This window comes from Lodderomyces elongisporus, chromosome 6, assembly GCF_030384665.1.
Source record: "Lodderomyces elongisporus chromosome 6, complete sequence".
NCBI classification, from domain to species: domain Eukaryota; kingdom Fungi; phylum Ascomycota; class Pichiomycetes; order Serinales; family Debaryomycetaceae; genus Lodderomyces; species Lodderomyces elongisporus.
In genome coordinates, this window is record NC_083678.1 from 1,163,979 (window position 1) to 1,179,615 (window position 15,637).

A 15,637-nucleotide genomic window follows, 5' to 3' on the forward strand; every position below is an offset into this window, starting at 1 on the left:
TAGAACAAGATTAGACAAAAATAAAAACAATGGATATTATTCTAGGTATAAGATTAGAAGACGCAACACTTGTGGCCACTTCGAAAGCAGCTACCCGTGGTATTTCTGTATTAAAAGACAATGATGATAAGACAAGGCACCTCAATGCCCACAATTTAATTGCATTTACTGGTGAATCAGGTGACACGATCCAATTTTCAGAATACGCCCAAGCAAATATTCAATTGTACTCAATGCGTGAAGATGAAGTAGAGTTGTCGCCCAAGGCAACTGCATCATACGTAAGAAATCTTCTTGCAACGTCGATAAGATCTAGAAAACCATACCAAGTGAACTGTTTAATAGCCGGTTACGATATCAAGACCCAAAAACCATCGTTGTACTACATTGATTATTTGGGAACGCTGGTGGAATTGCCCTACGGAGCGCATGGATATGCTGCATTTTACACAACCTCTTTATTGGATAAACACTATCGAAAGGGAATGAGTGTAGAGCAAGGGTTGGAGTTGATGAAGATGTGTGTGGAGGAGTTGCAAAAGAGAATGCCAATTGATTTCAAAGGAGTTTACGTAAAAGTTGTGGATAAAGATGGGATTAGGCTAGTAGAGCAGAATTTATAGATGGAATTTAAGTGAGATGAAAGGAAGGAAATGAGCTAGATTATCAATCATTTGTATTTACTTTACTTTACCTTATACTCCCCTCTTTTTCCTTCCTTTCCTTTCCTTTTCTTTGATTTTATTTTATTTGATTTGTTTTTATGGTTTGTAATTTGAATGATACATAATGAATTTAATACTTGGACAATTAATTTATTTCTATACTCGTTTTCTATACTCTACAGTTGGAAATTTCTAGCACCAAGATATCTGAAGCACCAGCTGCTTTCAATCTATCCATCACATCACCAATCTTCTTTCTTGGAACCATTGAGGAAATAGCAACCCAATCTTCTTCTTCTTCAAAGTGTTTCTCTAATGTCGAGATTGTTGGAGAACGTTTACCAGGAGTAATTTCCAAGCATTTGGTCATGATGGACTTTGGAGCATTGTAGTTACACAAGACAAATTCTTGTGCTGCAAGCACACCTTGGATTCTTTGATCAATCATTTTGACAACTTCGGGAAACTTGGGCTTTTTGGAAGATATGAGGTGCGCCGAAGTGGTTAACACGGTACCAATGGCTTTCAATCCTGCAGCTTTCATTGTCTCTCCACTCTCGACTAGATCCACAATTGCGTCAGCTACACCCAAAGCACAAGATGCTTCAACTGAACCTCCAACATATCTAACATTGATTTTTTCATTGTCTGTAGCAGCATCCTTTTTGTTCTTTTTCAAATCTTCAAAGTAGTCTGTGGCTAATTTGGTAAAACTTGAAACAATCTTTTTCCCCACCAATTGTTCAGGTTCATCAAATGGTCCATTAGCAGGAACTTGGACTTGCAATTTACAGCTTCCAAACTTCAAGTCTAATAAATCTTCAATATTCTCAAACTGATCAGCCTCCATGATTTGGTCAAGACCAGTGATACCCAAATCACAATTACCTTCTCCAACAAACACTGGAATATCTGCTGCTGGTAAAAAGATCAATGCAATAGGTAAATTTGTCGATAATGCAATGTCTAATCGGTTAGACCTTCTAAACTGTATATCGGCTCCACTGAGCAAGTTGCAACATTTTTCGTAAAGTCTTCCTTTTTTAGGAACTGCAAAAAGTAAACGGTCTGGAAGGTGATTGACTAAATCCATTTTGGGTCTCTTTTAGATTTTTTCTTTAATTTTTAGGCTCTTGTGTGGTGTGATGCAATGATTATCTAAAAGTTTGGTTGGAAAGAAAAAAAAAAGAAAAATTGACTTTGAAATTTTCAGATTGTGATGGATTACGCGATATCGCACAATGTTGGTCAGAGACACACACACACAAACTTACATATACCTATACATATACATATATACCCTACACAGAGATTTTGTCTCGCTTTCTTGCTTCGTCGTGGTGGTCCATAAAGGCCAAAGATAAAGCCAATAGACAAAAAAAGAAAAATGAGTGAAAAGAAAGAAAAATTTATTCTGCAGAATCTTAGCCCGCAACTTTGTTCGCTCCGACGGAACACATTGTGCTGGTTTTTTTCGTTCCATTTTTTGTTCCATTTTTTGTTTATTATTATTTTTTCTTCGATCTTCTTTCGCTATTAATCTATCATTTGGGAATAGTCAGAGACCCCACGTGACAATACGATGACTAATATTCTTCATGATATGGCCAAGAGAATAAAAATCAAGATATACCGATAGATATTTTTTTTTTAGAATCCAATAAAGACAGAGACAGAGACAGAGACAGAGAGAAGATGAAATCAATCTTTAGAGTTTTTTTTATGAGGTATGTACACTTGAAGACTTGATATTTATGTTTGAAAATAACTTGTTACTTACTTTAGTACTGCTTCTTCTTCAGAAGTAACAGTATCTTCCTCGGACTGCACATCTCTACTGCTTTCATCAGATATCTCGTCCTCCTCTTCTTCTTCTTCTTCTTCTTCATCATCTTCTTCCCCTGTCTCGGTATTTCGAAGTCTTTGAAATCCGCTCAGCAGAGTTTTGGCCTCTCCTAGCACAGATTGGAAATCACCTTCTATAGCTCTAGAATCTGAATTAATGACAAGACGTGGATTCACTCCGTATCCAGCAGAATGTCCATACCAGTACTTGTTAAAACTATATTTGATCAAGACTTTGACCATATCCCATGGTGTAAATTCCGGCCATAACTTGTCAACAAATTCTATTGCACAGTCTGGCGACACGCATTGCCATAGCAAAAAATCCGAAAGTCTAAATGTCCCCGATGTCCTCACTAGTAAATCCAACGGAGGAGAGTCTCCCGTGTATAAATACTTGTCTATTGTTTCTTCATTTATTTCAATTTGAGATCTGGTGGTTTCATCTACAACACGCCTTATGGCATGTGTCATTTCGTCTCTTGATGTATACGGAAAACATACATTCAACACCGCTCTAGTGTTATTTTTGGTAATCTCCTCAGTTTCATGTAATATTTCAAGCACGTCAGCAGGTAGAAGCTTTAAATTACCCAATATCTTTATTCGTACTCCATAGTCTTTGCACAACAATCCATTTTGATTAATTTGTGTAAACTTGGCCTTGGCCAAATCCATAAGCCATTTCACTTCATACGATGACCGATTAAAATTTTCAATAGAAAAAGCATATACTGTTGCTGCCTGAACACCCGACTCGTATAATAACTCCAAAATATTGGCCATTGTGTCGAACCCCATACTGTGTCCTTCTTTAATTTCAATCTTGTGTGTCCTCGCGTACCTTCTGTTTCCATCCATTATGATTCCAACGTGCTTGGGAACAGGTCCCGTGGAAATGATTTTTCCAAACATCTTCTTCCCAGTAGTGAGAGCTTGTCTATAGCCTGGAAATGTGGAAACCCAATCTGACATTTGTTGAAGTAAACGAATGGATAAAGAATGACTGAATTGGAAAAGTTGCTTTAATATATACACGATACGGTTTATGTGTATGTATAAATAGATAAGAATTCAATGTGAATGACGTATGCCCTGCGGTTGAAAAAATTCAATATGTTGTAGTGTTATGATTGTAAAATACGTAGGACCTATCAAAATGCTGCTGTAAAAATCACAATAAAATAAAATATAAGAAACAAACAATCAAACAAACAAGAAGGAAGACAAAACAAAACTGTTTAGAATATAAAACTTTTTTTTTTTTCAAATTCTCTCAACACTTTTAAAAGTTCGTATATGTAATTATGTATATATACAGGTGTGCGTGTGTGTCTTGGTATAAGTAGGAGTGATGAACAAGTGTTGGTGAAGGTATCTTTCGTGGTTATTGCTACGTACTTTATGGGGTGCTACCGTGGTCTTTTATTCTGTCAACCATTTTCTCTCATTGCGTATTTCAAATTTTCTCTAAATTTCTTTTTTTTACTTAAATTTTTTTTTTTCGCATCAAATAATTAAGAAATGAATCGAAAGAATAGATCAGTAAAGAAGAGTAATAGATGTCCCTGAAAAGTATGTAATTGGTAAAAACAAGGAAATTTGATCAAAAGTTATCATTTAATCAAGTATTGGGTTTACAATGCTAAGCACTATGTAGTCCACCACACCATCCACCTCACAAATTGAGTATTATAAAGTCAAAGACTGTTATTGTGTTGATAAGAAATAACCATCAACAAAGGAAAGGAGGGGGGAATAACAGCTATTTGCGACCTAAAGAATTCACCTAATTTTTTTAATTTTTATTTTATAAAGGCATTTGGTAGCTCAATTTACTTTCTCTTTTCCTCGCTTCTCATCTCTCGATAGCTGGCATTACTAAGCTTCCCCATCAGATAAGAATGGCAAAGAGTGTTTTTTTCCCAATTTGTTAGATCCCATCCTCCAAAATATATCAAGGTATATTTATCATCTCTCTTTCCTTTTCTTGTTTTTAATCTTTTATTTTTTTTCTTCTCTTCATTACTCATTTGATTTCTTGAAAAACTAATATTCAAAAGAAAATGTCCGAAGAAGATAAAAGATTTGTTGAAAGCACATCAGCTACCGAAGCTACTCAAACAGCAATCGAGAACGATGGTGAATATATTGACTTGAATGAGGGAGAAGAGGTTGTTCTTGATGATGATGATGATAATAATGGAAAGGAGCCAATTGAAGATGAAGAAGACGACATGGATGAAGATCTTGATGTGGATGTCGAGGAGCAAGATATTACAGGCTCACACAACGGCGAGCAAGAAACTTTAGAAATTGACATGTCAAACAATTCATGGACCTATTTCGATAATCACGAGGATAGTGTATTCACTGTTTTTGCACATCCAAAATTACCAATGGTTTGCACTGGTGGTGGTGACAATAAGGGTTATTTGTGGACTACTCATTCCCAGCCTCCAAAACTTGTTACTGAGATTACGGGCCACGAGGAAAGTATCATCTCGGGAGGTTTCACTAGTGATGGAAAATTCTTGATTACTGCAGATATGAATGGATTGTTGCAAGTGTTTAAGGCTAGTAAAGGAGGCGAGAAGTGGACAAAGTTTGGCGAGTTGAACGAAGTTGATGAAATTTTATTTGTTACAGTACATCCAACGTTACCATATTTTGCATTTGGTGCAAACGATGGTTCCATATGGGTTTACCAAATAGATGACGCAGCAAAACTGTTGACTCAAATCATGTCTGGATTCTCACATACTTTGGAATGTAATGGTGCTGTTTTTATACCCGGAAAGGACGAGAACGATTTGACATTGGTGTCCATATCGGAAGATGGAACTGTTGTTAACTGGAACTGTTTCACCAATGCCGTTAACTACAAGTTACAACCACACGATGATTTTAAAGGTATCGAGAGTCCGTGGGTGACTGTGAAGAATTATGGTAATTTGATTGCTATTGGTGGAAGAGACGGACAGCTATCCATCATCAATAACGACACAGGAAAAATTGTGTCGAGCATAAAGACCCTCGATAATGTCGATGATGTGGCCGAATTATCCATAGAAGCATTGAGCTGGTGTCAAAGTAAAAACATCAATTTGCTAGCAGTGGGGTTGGTCTCTGGAGATGTGTTATTATTCGATACCCAACAATGGCGTTTGAGAAAGAATATCAAGGTTGATGATGCAATTACAAAGCTACAGTTTGTTGAAGAGACACCAATCTTGGTTGGTTCTTCGATGAATGGAAAAATTTACAAATGGGACGCAAGAACCGGTGCAGAATTATATGCTGGCGTGGGACACAACATGGGAGTTTTGGATTTTGCAATCTTGGAACATGGCAAGAAGTTGGTTACTGCTGGTGACGAAGGTGTTTCCTTAATTTTTGTATCTGAATAGACTTTTACGTATTCATTAAATTGAGCGGAAAATAGCATTAAAAAAACAAAACAAAGATTTATTTATAAAACCGTTTCCAAATGTATTTTAGGCCCTCTTTATCATTTTTATCTTCTTTATTCTTCTCTCCATTGAAATATAAGTGTATCTCGATCCCACTCGCAATCACAACACAATTGCTGCAAATGAAGATGAGTTTGAAGCCGCACGCTAAATTGAAAATTTGGAAATTTTAAGAGAAGAAAAAAAAAACAAAAAAAAAAAAATAATTTCGAGAAACAGAGATGAAAATTAAAAGACTAATTTCAGACGCGTCTTGAATGTATATAACGTTTACTGCAAAAGACACACCATCAAACATTCCCAACAAGTAAAGTATCATTTGCAATTACTGCTTCACCATTCCTAAATAAACAGACTCATATATACATTGACACACCTACACACACGTACACAACCACGAGACTAGATACAAGAATGGCCCCTGTTGCAGTAGCCGAGAATGATGTATACATGAAACCAGTGGACCTTGAAGGGTCTTCTGGTCCCTCTTCTTCTTCTACCACCAGCACCAGCACCACTACTGCTGCTACCTCCTTCAACCAAGACCAAAGCCTGGGTCATGTTCAGTCGTCCAAGCCCTCAGAGTCTGATATGTTGTTCTATTACAAGCGACTCTTACCCTTTAAACACATTTTCACTTGGCTTTCTCACTCACCCAAGATCACAAAGGATTTCACTATGCGTGAATTTGCTTACGAATATAGATCAGGTGCATACCAACGTTACAACTCCTACTCTTCACTCGATGATTTCAAACAGCAAGTGATCACTGCCAACCCTACTCGTTTTGAGATTGGTGCAGTATACAAGGTATCACCAAAGGAACGCCGGAACTTGCCCAAACAAGCAATGAAAGCGCAGAGCAAAGAATTGGTGTTTGATATTGATTTAACCGATTACGATGATATAAGAACCTGTTGTTCGGGGACTGCAATATGTACCAAATGTTGGAAATTTATCCAAGTGGGAGCCGAGATTTTGGAACTGGCATTGCGTAATGATTTTGGATTTGAACATATGGTGTGGGTTTTCAGTGGGCGAAGAGGTGCGCATTGTTGGATCAGTGATGAACGTGCAAGAAACTTGGATGAAGGTAGCAGACGTGCTATTGTGGAGTATTTGGATGTCCTAGGTGGAAAACACAGCGGTGTTGGTTCAAAAGGAGGTGCAAAATTACATGTAAAGAAACCAATGCATCCACACGTTGAGCGGAGTTTTGAAATATTGAGAACAAGGTTTATCGAGATCATTTTAGAAGACCAAGATCCATGGATGACCCATGGTGGAATGAAAGAGGAAGGCGGTATTGATAATAGTCAAGATGACAACAAGAGTGATAACTGGAGTAAAGTTGATGAATTCTTACTGTTTATACCAAATAAAGATTTACGCGTTGAACTTAAAAAGAAATGGATGACTGAAGCCAATCTGGGCAAGATTTCACATTCAAGGGAAAAATGGGAAGATATAAACACTGTGGCTTCAAAAGTTTTGAAATCTCAATCGCAAATTGCATACTTGACCGAAGCGAAAAAGGACATTATCATCTACTACCTATACCCACGATTGGATGTGGAGGTTTCGCGTCAAGTTATCCATTTGTTGAAATCACCATTTTGTATTCACCCAGGCACCGGCAATGTGTGTGTTCCATTTGACCCTAAGAGAAACATATCGGGTAACTCAGATGATGATGATTATGGGTTCAATCCAATGACAGCACCAAATTTGAAACAGTTGCAAATAGAATTGGAAGGGAACAACAGACAAAACATCAACGTCAAGCAGGAGGAAAAGGAACAAAAAGAAGATCAAATAGAAGAAGAAGAAGAAGAAGAGGGAGAAGATAAACAATTAAAAGAATACGAGGTTGATCGAAATGTACCAAGTTGGGAACGTACAAGTTTGAAACCATATGTTGACTATTTTAAGAAATTCGTACTGGATCTCGTTGCTGAAGAATTAAAAGGGGAAAAAAGAAGCCACGAGCAGAAAAATGACCCTTATGACTACTAAATAAGAACCTTAAATTTATCATTTTAATAAATTATGTCTTTTCTTTTTTTAATTTCTTTTTTGGTTTCATTTTTGGGTTCATTTTCTTGTTTTTTTTTTGTATTCCCTTTCATCTTTCTTTTCCTTTTCCCTTATTTTTTTGGTTCTTTTCACGGTAATAGTAAAGAAATCAAATAAACAAAAGTCTAGTCTAATTTTCTATATCGGAATGAAATCTAAACTGGTAAATAACTTTTGCAAAGTTTAAGTAATCGGACACCCCAGCTCGCTTTTTCCTCCCGTTAATTTCACCTCATCTAAAGATCCGCTATTATTTTTAATCACAATTGTTTCCGTTGTAAAGATTGGAGAACCTTGTCTTTTCATTGTTGCCGTCGCCTCTTGTTCTTCTTCCTGTTCTTCTTCTTGCACGATGCTAGGGTCAGGAGCATGATACCATTCCAAATACTCCAACTCTTCGTTATACTTGATATAACCCGACGTCAAATAGATGTCACCATAATCCAAAAAGGGGAAATGCCATTTGGGAACAAATATAACCGAGGGTATGAACCTATTCTCTGCTGCACCCTTCATGACAGATAATTGCAAAGAGAATTTCCTGGATTTGAAATCAAATTCAGACTCAACAATGGTTCCACGACTTGCCATCAAGTACGGGCGGATCACGGCATTCACGGCACGAACACCATCTGGAGAGGGATAACAGTTCTTCAACTGGCGGTGCTTGATATTGGACGAAGTTAGTGATATTATTGAAGATGCTTGCGACGAACTCAGACCCATTGCAGTGGAAGTCAAAGTGCTGTTGCTAGTCTCTGTGTCTGATTCTTCATAAAATGATGGCGAGTCCGAGTTTGTTGTTGAGACCGAACTGTGTCTAGATGAAGTTCTTCCCATCTTGGTTGCATTTCGAGCTTTTTTCTTTAACCTCTTGGTTCTACTTGATTTTCTTGCTCGTTGAGTAACATTCTCTATTGGATCAGTGTCCACTTTTTCTTCTTCATAATAATCATCAAACTCCAAATTACGGTCTTCGGGCGACCAAAATGAGAAATCCTCATTATTCCAATTATCTCCCCATTTGTGGTTGTTCATACTGTTATAACACCAAAAAGTATGCGACAAATTATGTGCACCTTCTAATGCATTACACAATGCATCCAATGCAGCAGTCTGGGAAATGTGTTTACCATTACGATATGATCTCTTTTCATCCATATCGAATGGCATTCCCGTCTCGGACATGACAATGGGGATGGGGCCGAGGTATGTGTTGCATTCTCGTCTCATTTCGGCAAATTGTTTACGGATACAATTACGGATAGCACGTTCACCAAACACAATACCCAATACCGGGTTCAAGTAACAACCCCGCATAATGCCCAAAGTGTCAACATTGTACTTTGAGTTCCAGCTCTTGAACATAAGTGACATTCCATCGTAATAATGGGGACAATATACAGTCTTTTTATCGACAATTTTGCGATCATCGTGAGCGAGGTCTGGGGGTTGTTCCAAAACCGGCGTCAGAATGAGAACAAATACATCTGGTGCGTGTTTCCGAATAACTTGTTTAAATTTTATAATGTGATTGACAAAATGATAATTGATAAATACTTCCGAGTCGATTTTGGCAAATATTTTCCCCTGGTGTGATTTCTCTTCATAATGTTGCTGTGGCAAGACTTTATTGTAATAATCTGGGTCAATTAGTATAGATTTTGAAGTAATTTCAAGACGTTGAGATTGGGTAAGCTCAGACAAATCCGTTGTGAGTAATGCTGGTGGCCATTTCCATATTCCCATTTCGGCAAAGGGACAAGTTCCGAGTACCCAATTCTCGCTTCTTTTGAACCCATAGTGCAAATCAAGCTTGGCACCTATCTCTGGTGAAACCCATGCTCTGACTCCCTTTGGATCGACAATCTTTGTACCTGATTTGCGTGGACCAGTAATGGATATTTGATACTCATCGATTTCGCAAGTCAATCCCATTCCTAACATAAATGTTTGAAAAACTGTTGGTGTTGTTCCAACACGCAATTGTTGATTTGCTGGCAAGACATCTAACCTCGGGTGGCCAATTAAACCACCATTGGGTTCATTCATCGATTCAAACCCCAATATTGTTCCATTATCAATCAAGTCACCGCAATTGTCGCAAATGTTTTTCCATATAAAGTCAACAGAGCCAAGATATTTGCCTTGCAAATAATCTTGAATATTTTCACCATTCATCATCAAATCGGGAAAATAGTTTTTGCCACCATAAAACAAGGTGAACATAACCAATGACGCGAGTCTTTTGTAATTGGAGGTCCACAACATCTTGTGATATATTTCCGAGTCATCGTGAAATCTGGGATCATTATGTAAGATTGCTGCCTCTGTTTCTGCAAAATTCTTGGGCTCGAGTCCAGCAGCGTAGAATGTCCACATAGGAGCTCCACTGCCTCCGGAGAAACGTGACCATACATCTTGGTGGAATTCAAGAAATACATAGAGACCGCCTATCTCGCCAATAATTCGCAACATCTGCACCGTATAATCGGCAAAAGACTGGTCGTATTTTCCTGGCCCTTCATGTTCGATTGCTTCCCATGTTAGGAGATACCGTATGGTGTTGTAACCCCAGCTTTTAATTCTTTGAAAATGACTTGGTGCGTCTTCCAAAGGAAATGGCCTACCAACAAAGGAAACAGTATCTCCTTCAAAGAAAATGTTATGTGGATCTCTACAATTACCCAAATACGAAGGCATATAAGGTTCCACCGGTAGTTTCATTTGTGAGTCAACGTTAATTCCCTTGAGGTGAATTTTCCTTCCTGTTGCCTCGTCGTAGAAATCACCTTTACCGTCAGTTGTGAGTCTTGTGCATGGTATAATGGAGCCGGTGTCATTATCTGCTTTCGGTATATTTTGTGTTGGAGGGTATCGTCTACGCAATGATTTTAAATTGGGCGTGGTTATTATAGATGTTGTTGTCAGGTAAAGCTTGAGACGGTCTGTGATGGCATCATGGGCATACCTAGCTGATTTCATAGTGAGGGTCGAAATGGGCTATTGCTATGATAGTTGTATATATATATATTTATGTATGTATAGGTTTAAATTCTAGGTTTAGCTCTAAGTTTGGTACTAATTGGTTTTTAGATTGTAGCTGTAGTTGTTCAGGTGTTGTAAAAAAAGTTGATGGAAAAAAGGTTGTCTGAATTAAAATTAAGAGAATGAGATATGTTGTCTTTCAAAGTAAAGTATTTATATATGGAAATATTAATGTGGAGAAATCTGCAAATCTCGTGCTTCGTCAAGGTTTTGAGCGTTTGGGGTGGCTGATCTTTGGCACTACCTGTGAGAATGACAATAATAATGAGTGAGTGAGTGATTACGTGTGTCTGTGTGTCTGCAAGTATTGTTTCCTTTTTATTTCGTCATTCAAAAAGCTGTCATTAGCTAAAGCTTTTTTCCTTTTTATTAAAAAAAATAGGGAATTGGAGTTTTTGGAAATGATGACAATGTAGAACCCAAAAGATCAAATATTGAAAAATTGAAAAATTGAAAATGACAATATTAACAGTAACGGCAGCAATAACGGCAGCGGCGGCAGCGGCGGCACAAGCAGCAGTAATATTATCACCAGTGGTGTTGGTGTGTAGTTGCAACGAGTATGAGGAGAATGTGTTTTGAGATATTTGCTGGAATTTGGTAATTATATGGATACAATTTTTTTATTTTTTTTATTTTTTTATTTTTCTTCTTCTTCTTCGATTTGGTTGCTAAAAAAAAATGACAGTAGGAAAAAGGTGGAGACACTATATAGTTCTCGATATCATGTGCTGCTACAAGCGGGAGAGATCGGGTTTATTTATTTAATTAATTAAAATAAAAATATTTAATAGTGTATTGCTTTTTTAAAGAAAGAATAAAAAGGTAATAAGTGCCATTTGGTAGCTGCAAAATTGTATCTCACATTGGAGGACTACAATTATCCAATACTTTTATTCTGACAAGACCAGCTGTAATTGCCATTTTTATTCTCAAGTTTACTAAAGAAAGCAATTATTCTTGAGTCAATGGTTTTTAAGATAAGAATTAGCATAGTTGGAAAAAGAAGAAAAAAAAGAAAAGAAATGGATTAACAAAGCAAAAGCAAAGACTACAATGTTTAGATGTCAAAATACCAAAACAAAAAAATATTAAGAAAAGTAAATGTCCTAATTAATTAAAATATAAGGAATATATGATTCGAAAATCAATAATCAAAAATTAATAATCATAATTGTAATCGTAATGATGAAGAACTGAAATATATTGATAGTTTATTGTCTTGCATTTGGCTATAATTTCTCTGCTCCTGGTTTTATATTGATACAACAATTGAAATCAATGCAATACTAGATAGCATTAGTCCATATTTTGCTTTTCTCCCGCTTTCAAATGCCCTTCCTCCAGAGGCACCATTAGTTGATGATACTGAATGACTAGATCCTGAAGTCTCGGAGGATGATCCCGATGTTGTAGTAGTATCGAGACTTAGGGTCCGCACATCTGAGCTTGCAGCAAAAGAGCCTTTGGCATCGGATAACTGAGATGAATCGCTTGCGTATACTAGACCAGATGATAGTGATGGAGTCACTGTTTGGATGGAAACTGCTGAAAGTGAATCAGTACCAGCATTTGTATTTGTATTTGTATTCGTCAGCGCATCTGCATTTACATTTGCTTTTGGAATTTCTGAATCTCCATTCTGGAGTACTATTGCCGAGGTGGCGATATGTAAATTGGTCAATGATGGTGTTGCTGTGGCTGCTGTGTAAGATGTTGCCGAAGCATCGTAGACTAAATGGTTCGATAATGACATTGTGAATCAGTAATAATTAGCTGTGGTAGTGGTAGTGTTAGTGGTAGTAGTATTAGTAGTGTTGGTTGTAGTGATAAAAACTAAAGAGTGTTTTGTATCTGTATTTGAAATGAGGGTGGTGATAGTTTATGAATTTAAAAACTTGGGAAGGAGTAAGAGGTGAAAAAGAGTTATTTCATAAAAGCAAGGAACGAGGATGTCGAAAGATATTTAAATATTCCCATTAGAACAATATGTGTGTTTTCTTGTTTTACTTCTACAATTAATATTGTTGATTATTTTATTTAAAAGAAAAAAAAAATTTAAATTGTTTAGTAGATAATTTAGAGAAAACATCGGACAGGGTTATATGTGATACAATAAAGCTTATTTATTATTCGTGTTCTTCGTGTTGTGTGTGTGTGGTTCCTGTGCGGATAAGATGCCCCCTGTTGTACCTGAAAATTTTTTGAAGATATTTTTGGTTTTTTATTTTTATTTTATTTTTTTGTTGTTATTGTCTTTGCGTGTTGTTGTTAGTGTGTGTACCTGAAAAAGTAACGCAAACAGAACAAGTAGAGAAAAAAATAAAAAAAAAATAAATAAAAAAAAGGAGGTTTATTATAAAACACAAATGTCAATGTAAGAAAGCTAAAAACAATGACTTACCCTTCAATACCAATGACTGTATAGAAACACTCTTTTTACAAACACTTTGACTTAAAATCATCCATACCTCCATTCATGTAAATTTAATTTCATTTTTTTCCTTTTTTTTTACTTTTCTTTGTTTTTGTTTCTGTTTTTGATTTCAGAATTGGGTTTTGCCAACCATTTACAATTTATCTATGTTGGAAACAAAACATTAACCAGTAGGGGATATATTAAGGTACGTTTAGTTAAAGGTTAATTCAAAATATAGCAAACAAAAAAAGAGAAGAGTAACAAATAACAACAATAGCAAATACTGAAAGACAGCAAGGCATGCCCAACAATTACCTCATTGAATGTGCTTTTGCGCGTGAAAATTTTTTTTTTTATTGTATTTTGGCTCTAGCTTGATTATAACAACCCCAAAAACGGAATTGGAAACAAAAGAAAAAATAAATAAAAACCAAAAAAAAAACAGTAAACAGAAACAGTAACAGTAACAAAATCGTACACAGCACAAAGCTAGTGTCGGCTTTAGTCAATATGGAAGCGGAATGTTACATCATTTTGCAGCGATTGACACTCATCAACACTTTTATTGTCTAAAGTTGTTAATAATTTCTCAAACGTAAAGAAAGGGGTAGATGTGAGCAAGGATTTTCAGGTACAACACACAAACAAAAGTCTTGATCATGGAAAGTGTGAACTTTTTACTTTATACTTTCCGCGAATAGAAAGGGCTGCTCTTATTGTGTTGTTGTTGTTTTTGTTTTTGTTGTTATTGTTTTTTGTCAGTAACGAATTTTTTGTTTGACCATCCAGCTAAAATTTCTACTCTTTAAAGTTTCCTAAGTCACAAATTTCAAATTCTATAGTTTTGTTGTATCACATCTTAAAAGAAGATTGTATAAACCATCTTGACAAGCGAGTGTTTATGAACCACTAAATTCTTCCTTTCCTGTGTATTGACCTTCCATTTTCACCTGTCCATTGAGGCGAGGAAAGAAATAACACGATATAGTAATAAATGGTTTCACCTCCCATTTTATTTGCACCTCTTTTTTAACTCTTATATTTTCTGTTTCCCCATAGTAAAAGAGTACAAAACGGCACAAACTTTCGTCACTCTATGTTTCTATTTTGTCCTTGTCTTTGTCTTTGTACTAGTTGTAGTGGTAGTACTTGTTGTTGTTGTTTTTCATTTTTATGGAGAAGAAGGTAAGTCGTGTTTCACGATTCATGGCTTTAGCCGCTGAGTGAAAATAAATAAAATAAAAACCAACATTCAGTGTTGATATTGTTATTGTTTTTCAATTTCTCAAGTACCTTTTTTTTTGCGCGCGATCGGCACACGCAAATGGCTTTCCTAAAATTCCACCTCCTTACAAAGTGTTACAACAAGCTAGAAGAAAACCACGTATTGTTTAGAATGATTGACGATGAATTCAACCACAATTAAGAAAACAAGGAGGATAAGAAATCTCCTTCAGAATGGTAAAGAGAAATACAAAAACAAAGACATATAAAAAGACAATTAAAAAGACAAAAACAAAGACGATGACGATGACGATGACGACACATTCTCTTATTTATCTTCCTTTTCTTCCTTTCTTGCTCTTAACCATGTATTTTTCTTTTCAACTTTCTTAGTTGACCCTTCCCCTGCCCCTTACATACTTCAATTCGCTTTTGATACCCTCAATTTACCGGATTTAAGGTAAGGCCATTTCTCAAACTACAATCAACACACACGAAATGGCAATTGACGAGCTGTTTATGGCAATATTGTTTTTTGGTGATCGTAATGCGTGAGTGGTTCGTGATAATTTGTCTATTATCGTCAATCGTTATTGCTCGCTAAGAAATCCATGTTTCATACTTCATCTTCTTAAGACAATCATGCTCCTCTATCGCTTCGTGTAAGAAATTTTGACCTCTCTTTCTCTCTCTCTCTCTCTCTCTCTTTTTCTAATCTTTATGTTTAGTATATATTCAAATTGCATTTATAAAAAAAAGAATCTTCTTTTCTTTGACATTCCAATTCAAATCAAAATTTTGCAACTTACTACTAAAATGATTCTCTCTCTAGAACCATTTTACAAGTGTCGGTGTCTCCAATATATGTGTGTGTAAATTAATATTGT

General features: G+C 36.2%; 5 protein-coding genes across 5 annotated transcripts; 3 read left to right on the top strand and 2 right to left on the bottom strand. All coding sequences in view use genetic code 12, as the record gives it.

The window, feature by feature from the left end:
* Positions 1-29: 29 nt before the first annotated feature.
* On the top strand, positions 30-623 carry PRE1 (Proteasome subunit beta type-4; the record flags this gene model as incomplete). The annotated part of the gene is made up of 1 exon (XM_001525016.2): positions 30-623. One exon carries the CDS (start codon positions 30-32, stop codon positions 621-623), a length of 594 nt encoding a protein of 197 aa, XP_001525066.2.
* A 211-nt stretch (positions 624-834) lies between these two features.
* HIS1 (ATP phosphoribosyltransferase (ATP-PRTase) (ATP-PRT)) lies at positions 835-1,758 on the bottom strand (the record flags this gene model as incomplete). The annotated part of the gene is made up of 1 exon (XM_001525017.1): positions 835-1,758. The coding sequence occupies one exon, from the start codon at positions 1,756-1,758 to the stop codon at positions 835-837; it is 924 nt and encodes a 307-aa protein (XP_001525067.1).
* Positions 1,759-4,576: 2,818 nt separating this feature from the next.
* On the top strand, positions 4,577-5,920 carry SQT1 (60S ribosomal subunit assembly or modification protein; the record flags this gene model as incomplete). Its single annotated transcript, XM_001525019.1, has 1 exon — positions 4,577-5,920. One exon carries the CDS (start codon positions 4,577-4,579, stop codon positions 5,918-5,920), a length of 1,344 nt encoding a protein of 447 aa, XP_001525069.2.
* Positions 5,921-6,397: 477 nt separating this feature from the next.
* Positions 6,398-7,999, top strand: PRI1 (p48 polypeptide of DNA primase; the record flags this gene model as incomplete). The annotated part of the gene is made up of 1 exon (XM_001525020.2): positions 6,398-7,999. One exon carries the CDS (start codon positions 6,398-6,400, stop codon positions 7,997-7,999), a length of 1,602 nt encoding a protein of 533 aa, XP_001525070.2.
* Positions 8,000-8,242: 243 nt separating this feature from the next.
* PVL30_004924 (uncharacterized protein) lies at positions 8,243-11,044 on the bottom strand (the record flags this gene model as incomplete). The annotated part of the gene is made up of 1 exon (XM_001525021.2): positions 8,243-11,044. The coding sequence occupies one exon, from the start codon at positions 11,042-11,044 to the stop codon at positions 8,243-8,245; it is 2,802 nt and encodes a 933-aa protein (XP_001525071.2).
* Between the last annotated feature and the right edge of the window lie 4,593 nt (positions 11,045-15,637).